Genomic DNA, 19,433 nt, shown 5'->3' with positions numbered 1-19,433 from the left:
TTTCCATTATCAGCCGAAACAGCCTTAACCTATATAGTCATATATAATGTGATTGCGCATGGTGCTGGTTGCCGGTGGTTTGTAATAACATTGTCGCTGTAGTTTGTGTTTCTTGCACTAAGATTTCTTCGATATTTGAATAAAATGTACAGTGTAATATTTCTCAGGGTGACTGCCCGAGTGAGTGCTAGGTAGTATACAAACAATCACAGTGTAATTCAGTTGGAAGGGACCTCCGGAGATCATCTGGGCCAGCCCCTGCTCAGAGCCGGTCCTGTTAGACCAGGTTGCAGAGGACTGTGACCAGTTGAGCTGTGGATGGAGAGCCGTAGCCTCTTTGGGCAGCCTGTTCCAGTGTCTGACCATCCTCATGGTGAAAAGCGTTTTCCCTCGTGTCTAACTGGAATTTCTAACACTTCACCTTGTGTCTGTTGCCTGTTGTCCCGTCACTGTTCCCCTCTGAGAAAAGTCTGACCCCATCTTCTCTGTACCCCCCACTGGACAGCTGAAGGCTCTGATACAATGTCCCCTTCGTCCTCTTGTCTCAAGCCTGAATGAAACCTGGGTGGTTGCAATGAAAAGCCTTTAGCCCTCATGCCTATTACAGTCCTGCTCTTTAGTCCCATCCCGCAGCCGTAGCGTTACGTGGCTTGTTTTTATCGGTTAGGGGCGTATCAGTGTCTTAGATCAATTGTGTGAATGAATGTTGGGATCCTAACAGAGGAAACAATATGGTATGAATTGCTGTTACTGGCAGGTTGAGGTGCCTTCACTGAAGACTGTGGGGTGTATGTCTTTGGGAGAAAAAATTATTTGCACATTTAAGTATTTCTGATCCCCAGCACCATCACGGATTTTAGAGATGAGTAGTCCCAGGCATCTCAGCCCTGTTATCTTCTTCAGCCTCTAGGGCCTTGACTATGCTCCCAGAGGATCTAGTAGACAAACCCCATGTCTTACTCATCAGACCTCTGGAATTTACTTATGCTGTAGCACATGTGTGAAAGCCACTTGTTACTCTACATCACCCCGTTCCCGTGCCCAGTACTGAAGCTGCCAGGCTGCCACTGCCCAGACCTGCCATGCACTGGAGGAGTGGTTTAGATGGGGACAAGATACACAGCTAATGACCGAGGTACACAAGCAACATCATTAGGGCCAAAAACCTGCCGCACTACGTAGCCTTTGGATGCTCCATCTTCCACGTGAGACTTTTTTCTTCGGTGCTACACTTGGGATACTCACATGGAAAAAGCGAGGTGGGAAGCATGAACCCTCAGGAATTCCAGTGGCTCTGTGTCAGGTCTGTGGAGGCTGCAGCCATGTCTTTTTGCTTCTCCTCATAAGACACGTTAGGATGCTGGCAAGTGCCGGAGGTGTATATTTGCTTTAGACTTGTTAAAAAAACCCCAACATTGGTACAGATTTCCTATAAAAATCACTCTTCAATTGCCTTTTTGTTCCCCACCTCAAGGATGGAGAACATCTGCACACCAAGCCTGCTGCCGTGTCTGCGTGTCCCCATCTTGCATTTGGCTTGCAAGCTCCCTGGGGTAGAGCTGGGCATGACTTTACAGCTCCTGGCACGAGGGGGCCCGAATCCCCAGCGGAGGCTCATTTGTTACCCCGGCACATCCCCCGGCCCAGGAGGCGCAGACAGCTGTGCGGGGGCATACTGGTCCAGGACAGCTGTGTCTGGTGTTGCTAAGGCTTAGAGGCAGTTTTTCAGAAGCTGTTTTATGTCCTTATTTCAAACTCAGGCTCCTAAATGTCCTTTACAATTCCCCCTTTGGTGCGTTTGTTGTATATTTAGAAAATATCCTTTTATCTGCCTCAGGGGGACATTTCCAAATTTTGAAACAAAGTACACAGGGGTTGGGCTGCGGGGCCACCCCTCTTTCCCAGCTGCATGTGGCCACTTGAGGTTTGGAAACAGCTCCGGTTTTGCACCGCAGCGACACAGCTTCTGTTTATTTGCTACTTAATGAAAAGAAATAAAAATCGGAGGATCCTCAAGTGTAAAACTGAACACTCGAGGGCCGTTCCGACTCGCCTGGAGAAGAGCCAGCCACCTGTCAACCGGATTACCCTTGGTGCTCCTGTTGAGTCCTTAGCACAGCCAGACTTACTGATTTCAGCCAGGTGTTGGGGTCACCCTGCTTGCAGCTTTGCAGAGAGGCAGACAGCTAATTGGGAAGTCCAGGCAGATGCTCCCACTGTTCTGGCCGAGGAGACCTGGTGATGGGTATTTGCTTGGGCCTAGATGCGCTCGCTCTACAACAGCTAATCAGAGGCTCATTTTCACAGCTTTCTCACAAGAAGATGTGACCTCGGCAGCAGGTTTGTCCTACATTACGATCTCTATGTCGTAAAGCGAGGAGCTGCCACGCTGCAGCACAGTTGTAATTAATGGTACCTGGTCCTACTCTGCCCTGTTCAGCTTGGTCTGCCCGCACCCCTGCAATGGCCGCACTTCCACCGATGCTTTCGTGTTTCCCACTCCTCCCTCCCTGATGCCCTTCTGCCTCTAACTCCTTCCCACTGCCCTGCCCCAGTTGCCTGCTAGCCCACATTTCCCAGATGTTTTTCATCAAAAGTTTCCATCGCGCCAACCACCGAGCACTGCACAAAGCGGTACCCGTGCACACGTAGCAATAACGCGCTGAGGAATTAGGGCGGTTTCCCTGCCAAGGCAGAGCGGACCTCAAACACAGCAGGGCAGAACAGCTACTGTCTGTGTACTGTGCGCTCTGCGGGAGAGGGAACTGCCTTCCCGTGTTACACACAAGCCCGTGCTCTTGTAAACCAGGATCGTGTGACAGGAGGAACCAAAAAGTAATGTGCTCTTCATCTTCTCCTTAATGCCATAACATCGCCCACAAAGCTCGCTACCATCTGGAAGAGTTATTATTTTCACATTACCTGATCACACCTGTTGTTTCACATTGATGTTCAGGCCAGTCTTAACCTAAAATTCTGCTGGTGAAGCATGAGAAGCTCTGATATGTGATGATCAAGGGAATGCATCTACATAGCATATGGTGTCTATTCAAAACTGTCTCCTGTGGTAGGTGGCAGGCTTAAAGCCATTTGAAAATGAAATATTCTGCTATTTAACTTCTGTCCTGTACTGTCCTTCAAAAGGACGAGGATGAAAGGCTAATAACAAAAGGTCGTTAATCCTTGAACATTACCTACTCCCACAGCTGTCCTACGGTACATTCCGGTATTACCAAGCTTGACCTCAGCTGATGCAGTAATTAAGATGGATGTGGTGAAAGGCTCATTAACGTAACAAAACTGACCAAATGTTGTGTTGCAAATGGAACCGGAGATGAGAGAAGTTTGTAAGATTTCTACAGCTAAAAGCTTGTAGAAAAAGTAGCCTCAACACTGAGAAAAACTAACCTATTTCCCCCCAAAACTGCACAATAAGAAAACACAGGCAGAACACGATGCAAACACTTATTAGTCTATGTTTGTATATCTCTTGTATTAGCTAAAGGAAAGAACAATTTGAGCTTGGATGCCCTGCAAAGTCTGTACATGTATTTCAACCAGCACGTGTTCCAAAATCCATACTGCCCAGGGGGATGCACATCCTTGGCATTTTGGAATGAGAAGGAGAGGAGGAGGAGGGAGAGCCAGCATCGCGTGTAGCCTCAAAGCAATGATGGCCTGTGCACATGCCGCGCACTAGAAAGACCGTGGAGAGGCAAGGCTGCACGCTGCAGAACTCAGAGGGGCTCTTAAACCCAAACAGGATCTGCAATTAGGAGCCCTCCGCCCCACTTCCAAACACAGCAGCCTGGCAAACATCCACCTGGGAGTGCTACCACAGCCTCAACTGCAGGGACAGAAGGTGATCTGGAGGAGTTATTCTCCCCTGGCGCTTCAGTACGAGTCTCTACGTGTGTTTGCTGGAATACAGCTGCACGTACCGTGCTGCCATGCACCGAGGCAGGGCCGCAGCTCAGCCCTCTTGGATTCAGCCTCAAAGCCTGGCTGCTGAAGGCCGATGGATACCTGGGCATGCTGTGGCTTTAGTTTAGATTTTAAAAATCAAACTTTTACCCTTGCTGTTTGCGAGGGCTGTTAGCACGACCTCAGCATAACCAAAACACCATTTGTCTGAGGCTGCAGAGAGCCTCTAATGATAGCTCAGCCATATGAAGGATTTTATTCATCTTCACTCATCTTCACAGTGTTTTCAATTCCGAGACGCTATCTGAGCAGCACTACTCATCAAAAAATGATACATGGCAGAAAAGCACAGGGCTGCTCACTCAGCTTTACTCACTTCGCAAAAGTAAATAATCCAAAGCGTATTAGTGTGCCTGTGCATCTCGGGACAATTTGGTGGCCACTGCTGTTGTCCTCATAAAGGGATGGAAGAGCCCCATCTCACTCTCTGTAAGGAAATCCCTCTTTCCTTGTCAGCCTGAGCTGAAAAATTGTACAGGAAAAGTAATCGCTGCCAGGGTGCAGGGCACTTGGTGATTTCTGCGAGTTGCAGTTTGAGACCCGCATCCTTTGGGGGTGCGCAGGCTGTCACTGGTGTGACCTCTCTGCAGCTCTGCCACAGCTTATGCTAGGCAAGGTCACCTAACTGTACATGCCTCAGTTGACTTGTGAAGCGAGCTTAAACATTAAAAAGCAATAGACAAGAGTATTTCTTAAGATTGTGTAAATATCTAAACCCTGGAACTTTTAAAGGTATAAATTACTCAACTGATATATCAAGAAACACTGATGAGGGAATGAAAAGTCAACAGTAACAAACCACTTTTAACACAGCGTCTCCCCACTCTGCTCAGAGAGGTGCTTCACCGAAAGAGGTACAGTCTCTTCAAGTGCCTGGTGTACCCGGCAATGCTCGGCGAAACATTAGCAAACAGAGACACTCTTTAGAAATCTTCATCATCGAAGGTCTCAGTGCACCTCAGCATCACAGTCTCATAATCGAACGCGAGATCTTCTTCCTGAAAGCCCCCCACCCCAAAGTCAAGCAGGATTAAAAATCACAGGAGTTGATTGTGTTTCATATATACAGTGGGTTGGTCAAGTGCTGGCCTGTATCAGCTCATGCGCTGTGCGCCCCCCCTTCCTCTCTGCATCAGCCACCAGCACTTGTCAACTGCCTGAGGTGCCCGATGAAGAACAGCTCAATTTTTCAACCTTTCTAAAATCACAGGACTCCACCCCATGTCTATTTACATCATTTAGACAGCTGTGACTGACAGTGGTAGCAAGCGGGTCACATAGCAGGCTCTGAAGTTATGAGAGCTTCCTTGAGCCCGAAACTTCTACCGACTTCAGGCTTTGCTGCTCTTTTAGCAACAGAAGGAAATAGTCTTCTCTTTCGCCAACTTACAGAGAATAAGTGGCTCTTGAGAAATGAAAGTCAAGGAGATGAAAGTGTTCATGCCTGCAGTCCATCTAGTCCACCTTCTGCATTGATGCAAGACTCTTTAGGGCAAGACTGCTTTTAAAAATAGGTGCTGTTTAAAAAATGTATAGCTTAAGGAGTACTAAATCCCACTTGCTTGTCAAGTGGCTCATCTAAAATCCATAATTTTAGAAGAAAGTGTGCTTTTGAAGATGTAAAGGTGCTCAGTGCTATTTAGAAAAAAAACCCCACTGACTTTCACTTAGACATTGTAAAACGTTTGGACCTCAATCTAAATTAATTCTTTACTGCTTTTGCTGCTAAGCATCTCTTATGATGTGACCTTAAGACAACAGCTCTTGAAAAATTACAAGATTGCTTAACTAATCTCACACTCAGAAATATTTCTCTATCTTCCAGGAGCTTCCATGCTCCTGTTCTCATTTTTGGGTCACTGTCCTTTTAAGAGCCCTCCTTTTCCTTGTCCAAATGATTTCCTCCCTCCTTTTGTGTGAGACTTTCTCAAGCCTTTTATACCAGTGGGGTGCATGCCCTTGGCAGCCTCTGAGAGCCAGGGCAGCGCCTCAGGAGGAGCTGCGCTCGGTGGATCTGTGACTACGAAATGGTGAACGTACACAATCAGATGATAGTACTTTGTACCTGGACACTTAACCAGAAATGGCATAACATAACACTGGCACGTAATGACCAGCAATAAAACCCGTCACCTCCTCAGCTCTGCAGATGAAAGGAAAGGAGACCATAGGCTGCCTCTCATATTTCAGTCGGGTGCACATCGCGTGCCTCGCCTGGGTACTGCACCCGATACCCACCTCTGCGTCTTCTATGAACTGCGTGCACAGTGCACCAGGACATCCCCTTATCCTTGAGATAATTTATCCCAGCACTGCCCAAACTCCTGGGCTAGTGTAGCACTGGCACAGGTACTACATCAAGGCAAGGGGAACGGTCTGCAGGGGTTAAGTCACGCCTATAAGGTAAGGAGGAAGGGCTCCTTTCCCTGTCAAGTCCAGGAGCCTCCGATGCTCTCAGTAGCCCAATTTCTGGGGTAAGGTGTGTTGCCTATACTGAGCGCTCTGCTGCTGCCTGAGTTGCTGTGTTTCAAGCTAGCTGGAACATCCCCTAGCCCTGCTCTGCAACCACTTCCATAACTGCCTCAATCTGTTTGCTTTGAGATGGAGATGAATTTCTGCACTCAAAACAAAAAATTCTTGTCAGCTGTAAGCTAGCTGGAACATCCCCTAGCCCTGCTCTGCAACCACTTCCATAACTGCCTCAATCTGTTTGCTTTGAGATGGAGATGAATTTCTGCACTCAAAACAAAAAATTTTTGTCAGCTGTATTTTTTTTTTTTTTTTGCCTCTTGGCAGGACTCTCTAGATATGCTGTACTGCCGTTATCTAAACCAAAACAGATTGTGACCTTCACATTATTAGTACTCTCTAGCTTGGGTGATTTCTGCTCAAACTCCTTTTTTGTTGTCTTATCACAGACAACTCAAAGTTCCTGCATAAAAGAAGTGCACGCAGCCTTTTATTTCCTTTTGGGTCCACAGAGCTCAGTCAACTGCCAATTTGCCAATACTTCAGCTTCTTCTGCTATCTTCCCATCAGTCCCACTCTCCTAGTCTTATTTCAAATGTCCCTCTTTAAAGCTTGCAAGAGGCACTGCCTCTTCTCATACCACCTCATCTCGGACCGTGGGATGGACTTGGGCTCACATATAACTATGCAGCACCAAGCAGAAGGACAAAATGGGACCACCTAATACTGCCAGGCATGATGTTCATAAAAGAAATTTAAAACTGGAAAATACTGTATCTTGCTTAAAGCTTTTCTTTCTAGGTATGCTCAGTTCCTGGTCATTTATATAAACACAGGAAGAGCTCTGCTCTTATGAAGAACGCTATTCACGGACCAAAGGGCTGTGTAGATCAGTACCTGGTCTCTGACAACAGCCAGCAGATAACGTTTAGAGCAAAAGTGCAAGAACTGTGCATGCAGTGTGCTCTGTTCCACAATATACGTGCCCACGTTATGGCAAACTGTGCTGCGAGGACCTTCTGAGCTGGAAATTGTATCTGGACCTTCAGATTGTCAATGGACTGATGTCCCAGCAGTTAAATCTGGTAATTGGCAGGTGCAAGTATTTTTTAATATGTTGTTTGTTCATTTCATTGAGTGCTTTCTAGTTCTTCTGGTGTTAGACACAATGAATAATCATTCTGTGTACCAAATCCACACCATTTAGCATCAAAATTCTCTCACGGTACTCCTCAGTCTTTTTTGCAGAAGAGCCCCTACTTTAGTAACTCTTGTTTAATGGCTTCTGCGGTGCCTGCTGCCCTTCTCTGCACCTCTTCTAGTGTCCCTGAGATGGGGGGAACCAAATGGCATGCAGCAGTCACTATGTGATAGAATCATACAGTGGTGCAACGCTAGTTGCTGCTTGGTTTTCTGTCCCAGTTATCCCTCATGACAAACACTCTATTTCCTTCAAAGGAGCGTCTGCTCAAGTAACAGAGACTGGGTAGAAGCTAGGCGATAGAAAACAGCAAAACAGTGGCTACTGTGGAGGTACAACTGACTCTGAGCCCAAAGAAGCATGCTCCACTAAGAGACATCTCCCTTTTGTTCCTCCACCCAGGCACAAGCCCTGAACCACCTCCTTGGCAGGAGGGCAAGAAGAGGAGGAAGAACACGGCAAACACAACGACTTCTGGCTCAGCGAATCTGCAAGAGTAGGCTGAGGTTAAGAGGCAGCTCAGCAGCTGTTTATCATCTCTTTCAAGAACACGAACACCCTACTCCTAAGGCCTGCCAGCAGAGGGCACAGGGTAGGGAACCGGGCACCCAGACAAGCAGAAGGTGGTCCTGCTGAGCTCAGAATGAAGCAGCTGGGGGGTTAATGGAGAACTGTGAAGTGAGCTTCGCCTGCTCAGATGAGATCACTCGAGCTTTTCCACAAGGAACTTTCAGGGAAACAATAAAAAAAAAAAAAAAAAAATTCCTCATGTCATTTGCCATTTTGAATAACGCTCAAGCAAATAACTCCTCACGCTTTGCCTCTTACAAAGGCAATCCTACTGACCTTTTGGAATGACACGTCTGAAGTGATGAACCCCAAATTCTTATTTGTACTGATTCTGGACAATATGAGAAGCGCAGAAAACAGAAATCCCTTTCTGTCAATGACAGAAATATATTGCTCCTTCTATAAGGTATCTTTTGGCAAAGCTTACCTGGCAAAACTGTGTATTAGCAAAGAAGAGGCGTTTTAGGAAATCAGTGATCTGCAGATAGAGTCTGTGGTGATCCTCTGGATTTTCAGAAGTGCAGCTTGCAAATGCTGAACTGAAAATGGAACAAGATACTGTACTTAATTTCCTGTTCCTTCATTTCTCCTCCTACTTACTGTCTCTCCTCCACATTTTACTTATAAATTAAAGAAGATTCCAATTGTTTTCAAGACAATTTTGATATTAAAGAAAATAGCCAAGCAAGACAGGGAGGCGCGGAGGTGGACGTATTGACGAGATATTGTCTAACAAATGCAAGGAAGATATGTAAGAACAGAGAACAGCAGTACACGAAACTAGTACCACAACAAAGAGATCTACTGATACATGACAGCTATAGTAACACTGTTTTGGGGAAAAGTATATATCCATTATAACAGAGAGCAACAATGGCAATTTGGTAGTGTATTTTGTAGGGTTGTTCAGAGGAACAGCTTTGAGTTCTTTTGTAAAGTTTTTGAGAATGCAGTAATATGTGGTCATGAAACGACGCACGAGCTATTGCTGGTAGGTTTGTACTCAGGCAACAGGTAACTTTGGCAAAAAGCTATGATATTGATTCTGGACCTCACCTCTATATTCTCCCTGGGATTTTACAAAGTTCTGCCATTGTGACTCTGTCCAGAATTACAAGGCACAGAGTGATAGGGAAGGAAGGGAACAGAATACATGTTGACTGCTGAAATAGTAATCTAATTTGGGACCTAAAACAGATTGCAAAGATGATGGCAATACATTACAGTATTAAGGAATATTTAATCTTATCTTAAAAGCAAACAGCAATTGTGACCTAATAAATGTTATTTAATGGACACATATTTGTTAAGCTTTGTTATGTACTCAAGTATATTCTGATCAACAGCCAAAACAACCTTCTTTCCATTCATTCTGTTCTGGAAGTGCAAGGTGGAATAGTGGTGAAAGACAGAAAGACCCATTCTAAAGAACTCTCTAAATCTGGAAAAATTAGTAGCAAACAGGATTTTAAAAACCAGATTAAAACACTATTTGCAAAGAGAAACAATCCTAACAAAGACTAAGTAGCAAGAATTCATAAAGGATGAGTCATAATGTGACTTTCCTCTTGAGGAAAGCAACCCTTTTCTTTCTTTGGTCTACTGGGAAAAATCAAAGGCAGTGCCAGCTTTGTATCTATGTTCTCTGTTAGGTAACTCATCTGACCTGCAGAGGAAAGAGCTGTTATTATTTAATAGGTCTTGTATTTCTTTGATGTTACCGTTCAGGTCAACCACACTACAGCTTGATCACCTCCTTGTGATTGAGTAAGGGCACTTGAAAAAGGTAAGGGAGGCAATGTTAAAAACTTATAGTTTTTGTGTCATTGAATGAGAGTACAGTTTATGATTAGCTGACTTATCCAGGGAATGCCTTATGGTCCTCATAGACCTGGTAAGCGAGATGGAAAGTTACGCAGAGTGGTGAAGAAAATCAGAAGGACTCCAGTTATCCTGAAGTGATGGGGTGCTCTTAATAAGTGATTCTTACTAATCCTGCTGTAAATGCCTATTATTCATTTCACTTTTCCACCTTAAGAGACAGTATTATTGTGAGCACAATTGCTAGAGGCTCCTATTCTAACCATTTACTAAAAATTAGGCACAAAAAAGGAAGTTTTGCCTTACTCCACAGCAAACTTGCCATGCAGTATTGACAGTGGGCTATTAACTTATTCTGTCCAGCAAAAGGGGTGAGTTTGTAATTTACCTCTGGCTAGACATTCCCTGAGTCTCACTTCTGTCAAGGAAACCAGCAGCAATGTCAAACGCATCTTCAAACATTACCTATCAGAGAAAACACTTCAGATATCAACATATCCACCCATCTAAAAGTTTTACCTAGGGCATCATTTTTAACAATGAAGTCTTTAAAAGCACGATATTCTTTCTTTTCATTTAACAGGTACGTTTATGGCTAAAGTAAACCAAGAGGATTTTGTGGAGACAAGAATAATAAGGAATTTCATGACTACGAAAACAAAGTTAGTCCATTCCCTTAGGCCTGTGCTTCAACCTCTAGGAATTAAACTTAACATTACATCCCCCAAGGAATCAGTAAAAAAAAAATTGTATCAGTGCTTTAAAGACTTGACCATGGGCTGCTGCTTATGGCTAAAGATCTCAGCTGTACCAGCCAGTCTCCCCAAATCTGATTCCAGTGTGCAACCTGGTTTACAAAAGAGTTTGGATGCTCCCTGTGACAGACCGACAAGCTCATTAGTTCACTCTGCCATAAGGCAGTTCACACATTTTTCTGTGCCAGAAAGTTCCGTAGATGCAACATCCCCATGACATTTCCTAAGGAGGTCAGCAATAATTTGTGTCCTGAGGCTCAAAAAGAACTTGTCAATGCAATTACTTGGACGCTAAAGGTGGACACCTGTCCCTCCCTTGCAGCTAATAAAATTACACGTCTTTGAGCAGCTACTTGCTTAAGTAATCAGTGCTCTAGGAAGAGCTTACAAAGCGTTGGCTGTCATTTAATCTCTTTTTAACAAATGCCATGGTCTACTCAGTCACTGGCTTCTTGGCTCTGCAGAGGTGCATGGCACGGGCAGTGATTAGCCCTGTACCACTGGAACTGCTCTACAAATATTTTCTCTTTGCTACCAAGTGCTTTGATGAAAAAAACCAACCACCTAACCCAAAACACAGCAGGCTTCGGCAAACTGGGTATTTCTTCTGGATTTAGTTCATCTGTGCTCCTTGGAGAGTCTGCAGAGCACAGTAACTGTATAATTCTTGGTCTTGCTCCCTCCCCCTGCAGCAAGTTAGAGCAAATTTAAGTGTTACTTAGCATAGAAACTCTACAGGTCAGTGGAGACTAGCAGGATTACTACCACTGCGCTCCTATAGCTTGCTGTGTATCTTACCAAGCGAGAATTCGGTGGAGACTCCAAGACTTACTCAAAGACTGCTTGTTGTCTCCCCTTATGCATTCCAGTGGTCTTGGGAAAGCTTAATTACAACTACTGTGTGTTTCCAATTAAAAGCTGCAGAGTCAATTAGCAACTGAAGGCTTGGAGTTTCAGAGGCAGATGAGGTGTGTCACTAAGCACTTACTTCCTCTGGTGTGGAGACCGAGGAACCACTGGCTTCCTCACTGTTACCTTGGCTGTCCCTCACACTACCTTCAGCGCACGCAGGCTCTTGGCAAGCAGCCTTAGGATCCACGAGGAAATCTCTCTGGCTACAGTACTGCAAGATGCTGTCTCTCCTTTCTTCAGAAAGCTCTTGCCAGAGGTGGGAAACAGCTGTGGAGACCTCAGGAAGAGGCAGCTCCTCAGTACAAACAATTTCATGCTCTATCAGCAGGTCCACTGTGTGCTTATAAAAATACAGGTATCTGTAATGAAAGGAAAGGGAGCATCTCTTAAAGGCAGGCTATGAGGCAGCCAGCTACTGTAAATCAGCAGGAGACTGGGGAGTAGCTCCTACTCATAACTACTTCACTGACTCCCCCCCCTAAGACTTCATACAATTACTGAAGGTTGCCCAACCCTGTTTGAAGATTTTAGCAACTCTGTTCTGGCAAGATTTCATCTGGAAAAGGCAGGCTCCAGCCACAGGCTCAGCAGGACTGCCTCACAACAGAAGCTCCAGGCTCTACTTGTTGCACAGGCAAACCTCATTCTGGCATTTAATAAATTTTGAGTTACGTGCCCTTGTACCCTGAGGCTTTTACACCGTAAGTCACTTTTTATACTTTTACTGGCATTGCACTACACTTAAAAGACTTGGCTGAGGTCAGACCCTGACGTATTAGGTAGTATACATACGGATAGAAAGAGACTACCCCAGGCCTGGATGCTCCGACTTAGATAAGCACGGGAGCTCAATTTCCTCCACTTTACGCCCCTAAGACTGACTTCTATGCAGTCTGTAGTGAAACTGGTAATGGAACGTAAATGTCGTAATTTCAACCCAGTGACTAAATTTCAGAACGAGCCCACTTCTTGTGTTAGGACTGCGTGGCACAGTGAACCAGGGAGAATATTGTCTACTTTGGAAAGCAACACTGAAGGTTAATTAAATGCTTAGAGCTTCTCAGATGAAAATAACAAAATCAAAGGAGTAAAAAACAAAGAGTTCTATGAACAGCAGTCATTGTTACTAAGTTTGGGCTCAAAATGATTCCTTGGAAGGTGTCCCAAATGAGCACATTTCCTGATTAACTGAACAGTATTGCATAAGAAAGTAACTCAGAAGAGTTCAGTCTTGTCTTCTTTTTTTTTTTTTTTTTAAATATTTGTTTTAGCAAACCAATATTGAAGATCTTAAGATAATTCTGCACACAAGCATAAACATGTTTGAACTCCAGTTTCCATACTCTGGAGTATTTTCCACCATTTCTGGAGACAAAACACTGGAAGGGGAATAAGTGTTCTCCTGTAAGGTATTGTGCTCACCAAGGATTCCGTATGTCCAGCTCCAAACAAAGGATCTGGAGTTTCTCAAACAGAAGAATATGAATCACCATTAGACTGCTTTGCTAAAGAAATTAAGCTTGAACCATGACTCAGCTATTTCCTTCCTATCTGGAAGGAGACAACCACGTTTTCCACTGGATGGAGTACTGCGTAGTCCTACCGTTGTAGCTCCTGCTGCTGGACATGAAAAAAAACCCCAACCCGTTGAAGCTCAAAGCACTTCCGATGCTGCCCAAATAACATGATTAGCCGATCACCAAAAGGCTGTTATTTTCTTTGATGAAGAGTCCGTATGGTTTTATGCTTGTTATAAAAGATCATTTTTTGAGAAGAAATAGCTATGAACCAACCGCAGTCTGCCATAAGACTGTAGGATAAGTGCCAGAGTCCAGACAGTACAGGCCCTGGTCTACTTTGTCAGTGAAGAAGGGGAAAGTCAGGCGTTTACGGCTCTGCCTTTGATGAAGCAGAGCTTACTTCCCCCAGAAAATCTTGATTCAGCACATTTCAAGGTCTTGTAAATGATACCTTACTACAGCCACCTCCGAGTCTCCCAGGAGCAAAAGCAGGAACAGTAGCAGGAGGCTGGTGCCATCTGCTGGCACAACTGCAGTCTCAGTTTGATGAAAAACTCAATAGTCCAAGGGAATTTTGTAAATAAGTACCAGTTCGAAGCAAAAGAGAAGAAGGAACTGTGGAACTTTCTGTTTATGCCGGTGATGCTGTGGAAGAGGATGCCAGCTGCAGCTGTGGATTGCCCTGCGCCCCATCTTCTTAACTCTGGATGGTTAGGGTAAAATAGACTCTGCTTGAGGGTACAGGATAGATTAGACAACCATCTGTTTCTCAAATCTTTACAATGAAATGATCATTTATCCTTTCAGAAAAGCATCCATGACCCCTAAGTACCTCCTAGTGCTGTTTGACAGCAAGGGGAAGAATGTGATGAAAAATGTACTCAGTCTTAAGATAACAAAAACTTTGAAAAAGACCCCAGTAATTTTACCATTACGATCCCAGGTTAAAATACACAGACCGCTGACATAAGAACAGTGGGTTTTGATTTTTGATCCTGCCCCAGGCACTTAGGAGCTGATCCTAAAGGGGGTTACAGACTTGTACCCACTAGCTATAAGTGTAACACACATACAAGTGTTCAGGTTCTCCTCCTCTCCCACCACGTTGCAGATGTTTTGAGGAGTGCTTTCTGATATTTTCCAGACCACTGCTATTCTGCAGCCTGCACACTGAGGACTACATGATCTTCCCTGGTTGCATCCAGCCTTACCCTGTTCTGATCCCACAAAAAAAAAAAAAAAGTACTCCAAGCTGCCAGGAGCTAAGGGTCTATTTCTGGAAGGAGCAACAGTGCTCAAGCTTCTCATAACAATGCTATTAGAGGCAGGATGAACATCACTGTGGGGGAAAGTATCTGTCTACCTCTGGTTCCTACACCTCCCCAGAACACATACAGACAGCCTCTTGAGAATTTCATCCAGTGCAGCAAATCCTACATTCCTAAAATCTAACCCCACCGCAGGGATACAACTCGATAGTGGTACTGATACCACAAACGCACGGGGACATGCACCTGCATAAATCATTCTGGATGAAAAACCTCCTATTCCACCTGAGCTTGCCTGTTAAACCACTACGGTTAGCAGGTATGTTGCCTCTTACTCCGCACGTCATCTGGGCAGCGGTAAAGCATGGCCACACAGGGACTGACACACTCGAAAGAAAATTTTTTCTCTTTCTTGAGGATGGGTGGAAAATCCTCAGGGATTTTCCAAGGCCTGCAGAGCTGAGGGCTGCTGCGATGCTGGGAGTCCACTCACAGGCAAGTGACAGGTAAGGGACTCGGGAGGCGCTCAGCTTCATCACCAGCAGGGCCAAAGTTGCTGGCACGAGGCTTCTGCAAGGCGGATGCAGGCTCCAGCAGGGCTGCACAAACGGCAGCAGCTGGAGGCACAGTGTTAATGCAAACAGACTAAAAAACTGCAGGCAACCTGGGGTGCACCTACCGTTCAAATTCCACCAGATCCGGAGATGAAGTGCCTGGAGACTGGATAAATTCTGGCTTCCCATCCTCTTGCATTGTTTGTTTTTCACATTGAATCAAATACCAGACGGTAGAGTCACTCTCACTCACAGCTTCTGAGGCTGATGCAGTGCTGGAAAGAACACACAGGAAAAAAAAAAGCCACATGAAGAACTTCTTAACTGGATTAATAAGGCCCTTGTCATGGTCACTCCAGAGTCCAGAGCCGTTCTTCCCAAGTTGGCTTTCTCCTCCTCCTTTTGCTTTGCAGGTGAATGAGAAGTCCTTGGTGGAAATGAGCTACATAGAAGGGCAAAGAAATACAAGCACTGACTGGAAAGGAGACCAACAACATGCCTAGAGAGTTCATGCCCTGTGCGGAATTACAGTGGTCCAGGTGAAATCTCTTCATCTTTTCCTAACGACGAAAGGCCTCTGCTTGGAAATTCAGTAACAATGACGAAGAGGTTCAGAGATGCTGGGACAGAAGCAAGTGCAAACTATTATCACCTTTCCTTGATTGGTATAAGCCCTTACCTGTGATCGCTGAAGTGTCTCTTGACATATTCCTCCCTGGCTTCCTCCAAGCTGGACGGGTTCCCATCCTCCAGACTGAAGGACTCTGTTGTCAGCAGAAAGGTTACCGTCACATCAGTGGCACTTTTGGCTTCCCTCTCACCCTCAGCCCCCATCAAACAGAATAATTTCAACAACCGGTTCCTCACGAGCCACAGCTTTTCATTAAGCAAAAATGAAAGGATAAACTTCTGCCCCTCCTACAATGTAACTAGCATTTTGGGAGTTTATGACCACTCAAGAACTCAGAAGCAATACCTTCCTCACGTTGATCTCACAGAACTGATGGTGAAAACAACCAACAACCAAAGTCCAGGCAAGTACTACTGAGTACAGTATTTTGTGGTTGCCATATAATCAGCAAATTGCATGTAAATATCCCTGACAACCAACCCGTGTTTCACAGCCATTGTGAATTCTATATATATGCAACTCAATAAAAGGGGAAATTTACCTCCAAACTCTCATCAACCAGCCTCACTGCTTGTCATCCCTTCCATTTTGCTCTGTCAAACTATTCCTTCTACCTACGACTGACTTTTACAAGTTATCCAAGGATGTGCGTTCAGAGGAGACTGCTCATTTTAAGCACTGAGACTTTTAATTGATGCAAATTATTGGAGGTGCAAGTTGCATCAATAGCAATGTGTTTTTCCAGCTGACAGTAATTTGGACGCTTGAAGGGACATAAAAATATGTCCAAAGTCTCTACCCCATCAGCACCTCGTCCTACTTGCTGCCACTGGAGGCAGTGGCCAGCACTGGTGAACACGTTCCCTTCCTTCACCTACGCTGGGCAGGGAGTAGGAACGACGGAGCGCCGGAGGGGGATTTCTGAGGTGCAGTGCTTAGTGGGTCGATAGACTTTTCCGCTATCCCGTGTTTATTGCTACAACTAAAGCCACAGCTGGCTCGAACGCTTTAATGGGCCTGACGGCCTAACTACCTGTGTCTATTCAACAAATAAATAAAAAACAAGTCCAGGCACTTTGTCCAAGGCAAATACTCGCATACAGTACCTTTCATCTTCAGCAAAGAACCCAAGGTTTGCTCCAGCTTTGGGATAGTTTTCTCAGCCTTACGCAAAACCTGATACTGAACATAAGAAGAAATCAGAACTGATTGCACTCTGCGCTGACTAGATTCATCTTTTAATATGCCTTGGTTGTTTCCTTCACTTTTCCTTTGTTTTGACCTTCCATTACCTTGATGTGTCTGTGAAAACAACTGTTTTTTCACTAGCTACCCTTATCCATATGAAAAGGAGAAAGAATTAATACCAGAGCAAACTTAAATATAGAATATAAATATTTAGATATATATTATGCAACACATACACATAACACACAGTCACATAGATATTTGCTATTTAACTCTGATCTTCTTTCATCAGCAACTGGTCTTGTTTGGATGGTTCTCTTCTTGGAGCCCGTCCAGAAATACTAGCTGTGAAGTCTTGTTGGATGCGTACCAACTTTAGGCATAAGACTTTACTAATCATTTCCCATGAGAATTTTGCTAGGAGAAGCCTTTGCCATGTTTTACTCTCAGCTACACTGATGTGAACTGAAATAACTTCAGTGCTGCACATCAATCCTTCATAATTTATAGAAAGCATAACTGAGAACATATGGCAAGTGCATTTAAACATAGACATCTCAAAAATATTTCAAGATTTACGTCATCAGTGAGATCATCCACAGTCACCTTAGACAGTATGTCTACCTTGCAGAGCTCTGACGCTGGATATTTTAGCCAGACACAAAGCACTAGGACTATGAGCGAACTTCTGTATTTAGGCTCTTGAAGATATCGAACTTCTCTGGCCCCCAAAAGTCACACAAGGGGCACACGATACTATGAAAAAGCAATTTTAAGAACTGGTATGTGAATAGTCCCCTTAGACTAGACAAAACAAGTATCTGTTTAGTCTTGGCTTCTGAGATCATGGTGACTTCAGCTTAACCTACATCTTTTTCAGAACATGGCAAACTAAACTCTTAGCTCAAATCAGGGGCTCAGCAGGCACAAGCCCCAGATAGCAGTATTTTGCATGTTCAGAGCCTCAAAGCCCTTTACAAGGACATTTCCTGTCCTAAACAGTCATTACCTTCTCCATTTTACAAACTGGAAAACCAAAAGTAATCAATCTAACTAAATGAACCGGTGGCAAAGTTGAGGACAAAAGGACTCCTGATGATTATTCCCCTGCCTTGAGCATGATAATATCCATGTTTTCAGTAGCATTTTGGGTCAATTTAATATTTATAAACAATTTTGTTTTGCTTAAATAGTTTCTTAGTTTAGTAGAGACCAATAAACAGTACTGGTGGTTGTCCTTTTCCTGACTTATTTTTCCAGAGTGTCTTGAAGACAGAGCACACCTCATAAGGCTGAATTAATTACACCCTCCCCTAGAACTTCTTCTGTCTGTAAACCCACTATTCTGATCTCATAGCAAGATGCTGTGAACTCAAGATAACTTTCATCATGGGATCCCTTGGTTTGTTTCCAAAACACTATAGAGAAGCTGCAAAGCTATAAACAAGCTGCAAAAACTCCCTGAGAAAAGGGCAGATAAGGCACATGATAAACCCATGACCCAGAGACTACAAAGGGAATAATTTGCTCACACTGAGCTGGCAGCTTTAAAGTAAAAGGGATGCAGGAAAACTGCACACAGTGAAATTACACACACACTGGCACCTGCAAAGATACAGTGGTCATCCTAATAAACCTGGTGAAATTTAAACATACCGGTGTATAACAGCAATACATAGAGAAATACAGTCGCCGCTCCGCACCTTTGAGGATGACTTGTGTGACTGGGATAAAACAGCTTCCCGTAAGTCGCTGAAGAGCCTCGCCAGCGAAGCCCGCCGGCGTGCCCGTAACAAGCGCGGCTTTGCCACGCAGACTTCTACCTCTTGCAGGTGTGGCAGGGGTTTGGGACTCACTCCGGCTGGTGGCTTGCTACAGTCTCCAGCTGTCTCCATCAAAACCTGCAACGCAACATGTATTTACACTGAATAAATACGTAAGAGAAGAAAAAGAAATCTTACAGCCTGCGCAGTGGACAGGCAAAAAGGGAAAGTTCAGGGGGACTGAAAAGAGCACTCCAGCTCATTTTTCCGTAGGAAATCACGGAGTTTGAAACCATCTCTTTGCCTGAGGTGAAGTACCATCTGTAGGTACTGACTAAAACCCCAAACCTACCACTAACTGCGCATCATGAAACACAGCCGAGACAAACCTCCCACCTCCTGCACCCTTCCCCGCAAGGATTTGATGCTCCATTTCCGCCGGACATCCAGGGCTCGGCTTCACAAAGCGCCGAGGCTCCTCAGTTCCCCCTATTACTAAAAGACAGACGACTTCACAGCATCGCGATTTTCTTCCCGATTAACTGTGACATCAGAGCAGGTACCAATACCAGACATACACATGCGCGAAAGGGGCAGATCCGCGCCCGTCTGGGCCCACTGCAGCCACCCCGCCGGCCTGGCACAGCCCAAGGCGACAGCCTGGGGAAGCCCTTCCCGGCCACCGCACCGATGCCCCCTGCCCCGTTACCGACCATAAGAACGGCCTACAGGTAAGGACTCTGCCCTTAGTCTTTCTTCTGCCGCCGGGACGGGGAAGGCCGGCCCGGGGAAGCCTG

General features: G+C 45.0%; 2 protein-coding genes across 2 annotated transcripts in view; one reads left to right on the top strand and one right to left on the bottom strand.

Moving 5' to 3' along the window:
• Positions 1–4,907: 4,907 nt before the first annotated feature.
• On the bottom strand, positions 4,908–16,869 carry STRA8 (stimulated by retinoic acid 8). Its single transcript, XM_009894410.1, has 7 exons — positions 16,792–16,869; positions 15,734–15,818; positions 15,180–15,329; positions 11,789–12,071; positions 10,434–10,510; positions 8,652–8,763; positions 4,908–4,982 (listed from the first exon to the last, which is right to left on the bottom strand). The coding sequence occupies exons 1-7, from the start codon at positions 16,796–16,798 to the stop codon at positions 4,908–4,910; spliced, it is 789 nt and encodes a 262-aa protein (XP_009892712.1). The 5' UTR covers positions 16,799–16,869.
• Positions 16,870–19,326: 2,457 nt separating this feature from the next.
• Positions 19,327–19,433, top strand: part of WDR91 (WD repeat domain 91) — an 18,987-nt gene continuing 18,880 nt past the window's right edge. Inside the window, 1 exon segment of the mRNA XM_009894409.1 lies at positions 19,327–19,367. Within this exon segment, the coding sequence (XP_009892711.1) occupies positions 19,327–19,367 (41 nt within the window).

The sequence above is a fragment of the Charadrius vociferus genome, unplaced genomic scaffold, assembly GCF_000708025.1.
Source record: "Charadrius vociferus isolate BGI_N301 unplaced genomic scaffold, ASM70802v2 scaffold871, whole genome shotgun sequence".
Classification (NCBI taxonomy): domain Eukaryota; kingdom Metazoa; phylum Chordata; class Aves; order Charadriiformes; family Charadriidae; genus Charadrius; species Charadrius vociferus.
The sequence above is the reverse complement of the archived record's forward strand: the minus strand, read 5'-3'. Positions and strand labels throughout refer to the sequence as shown.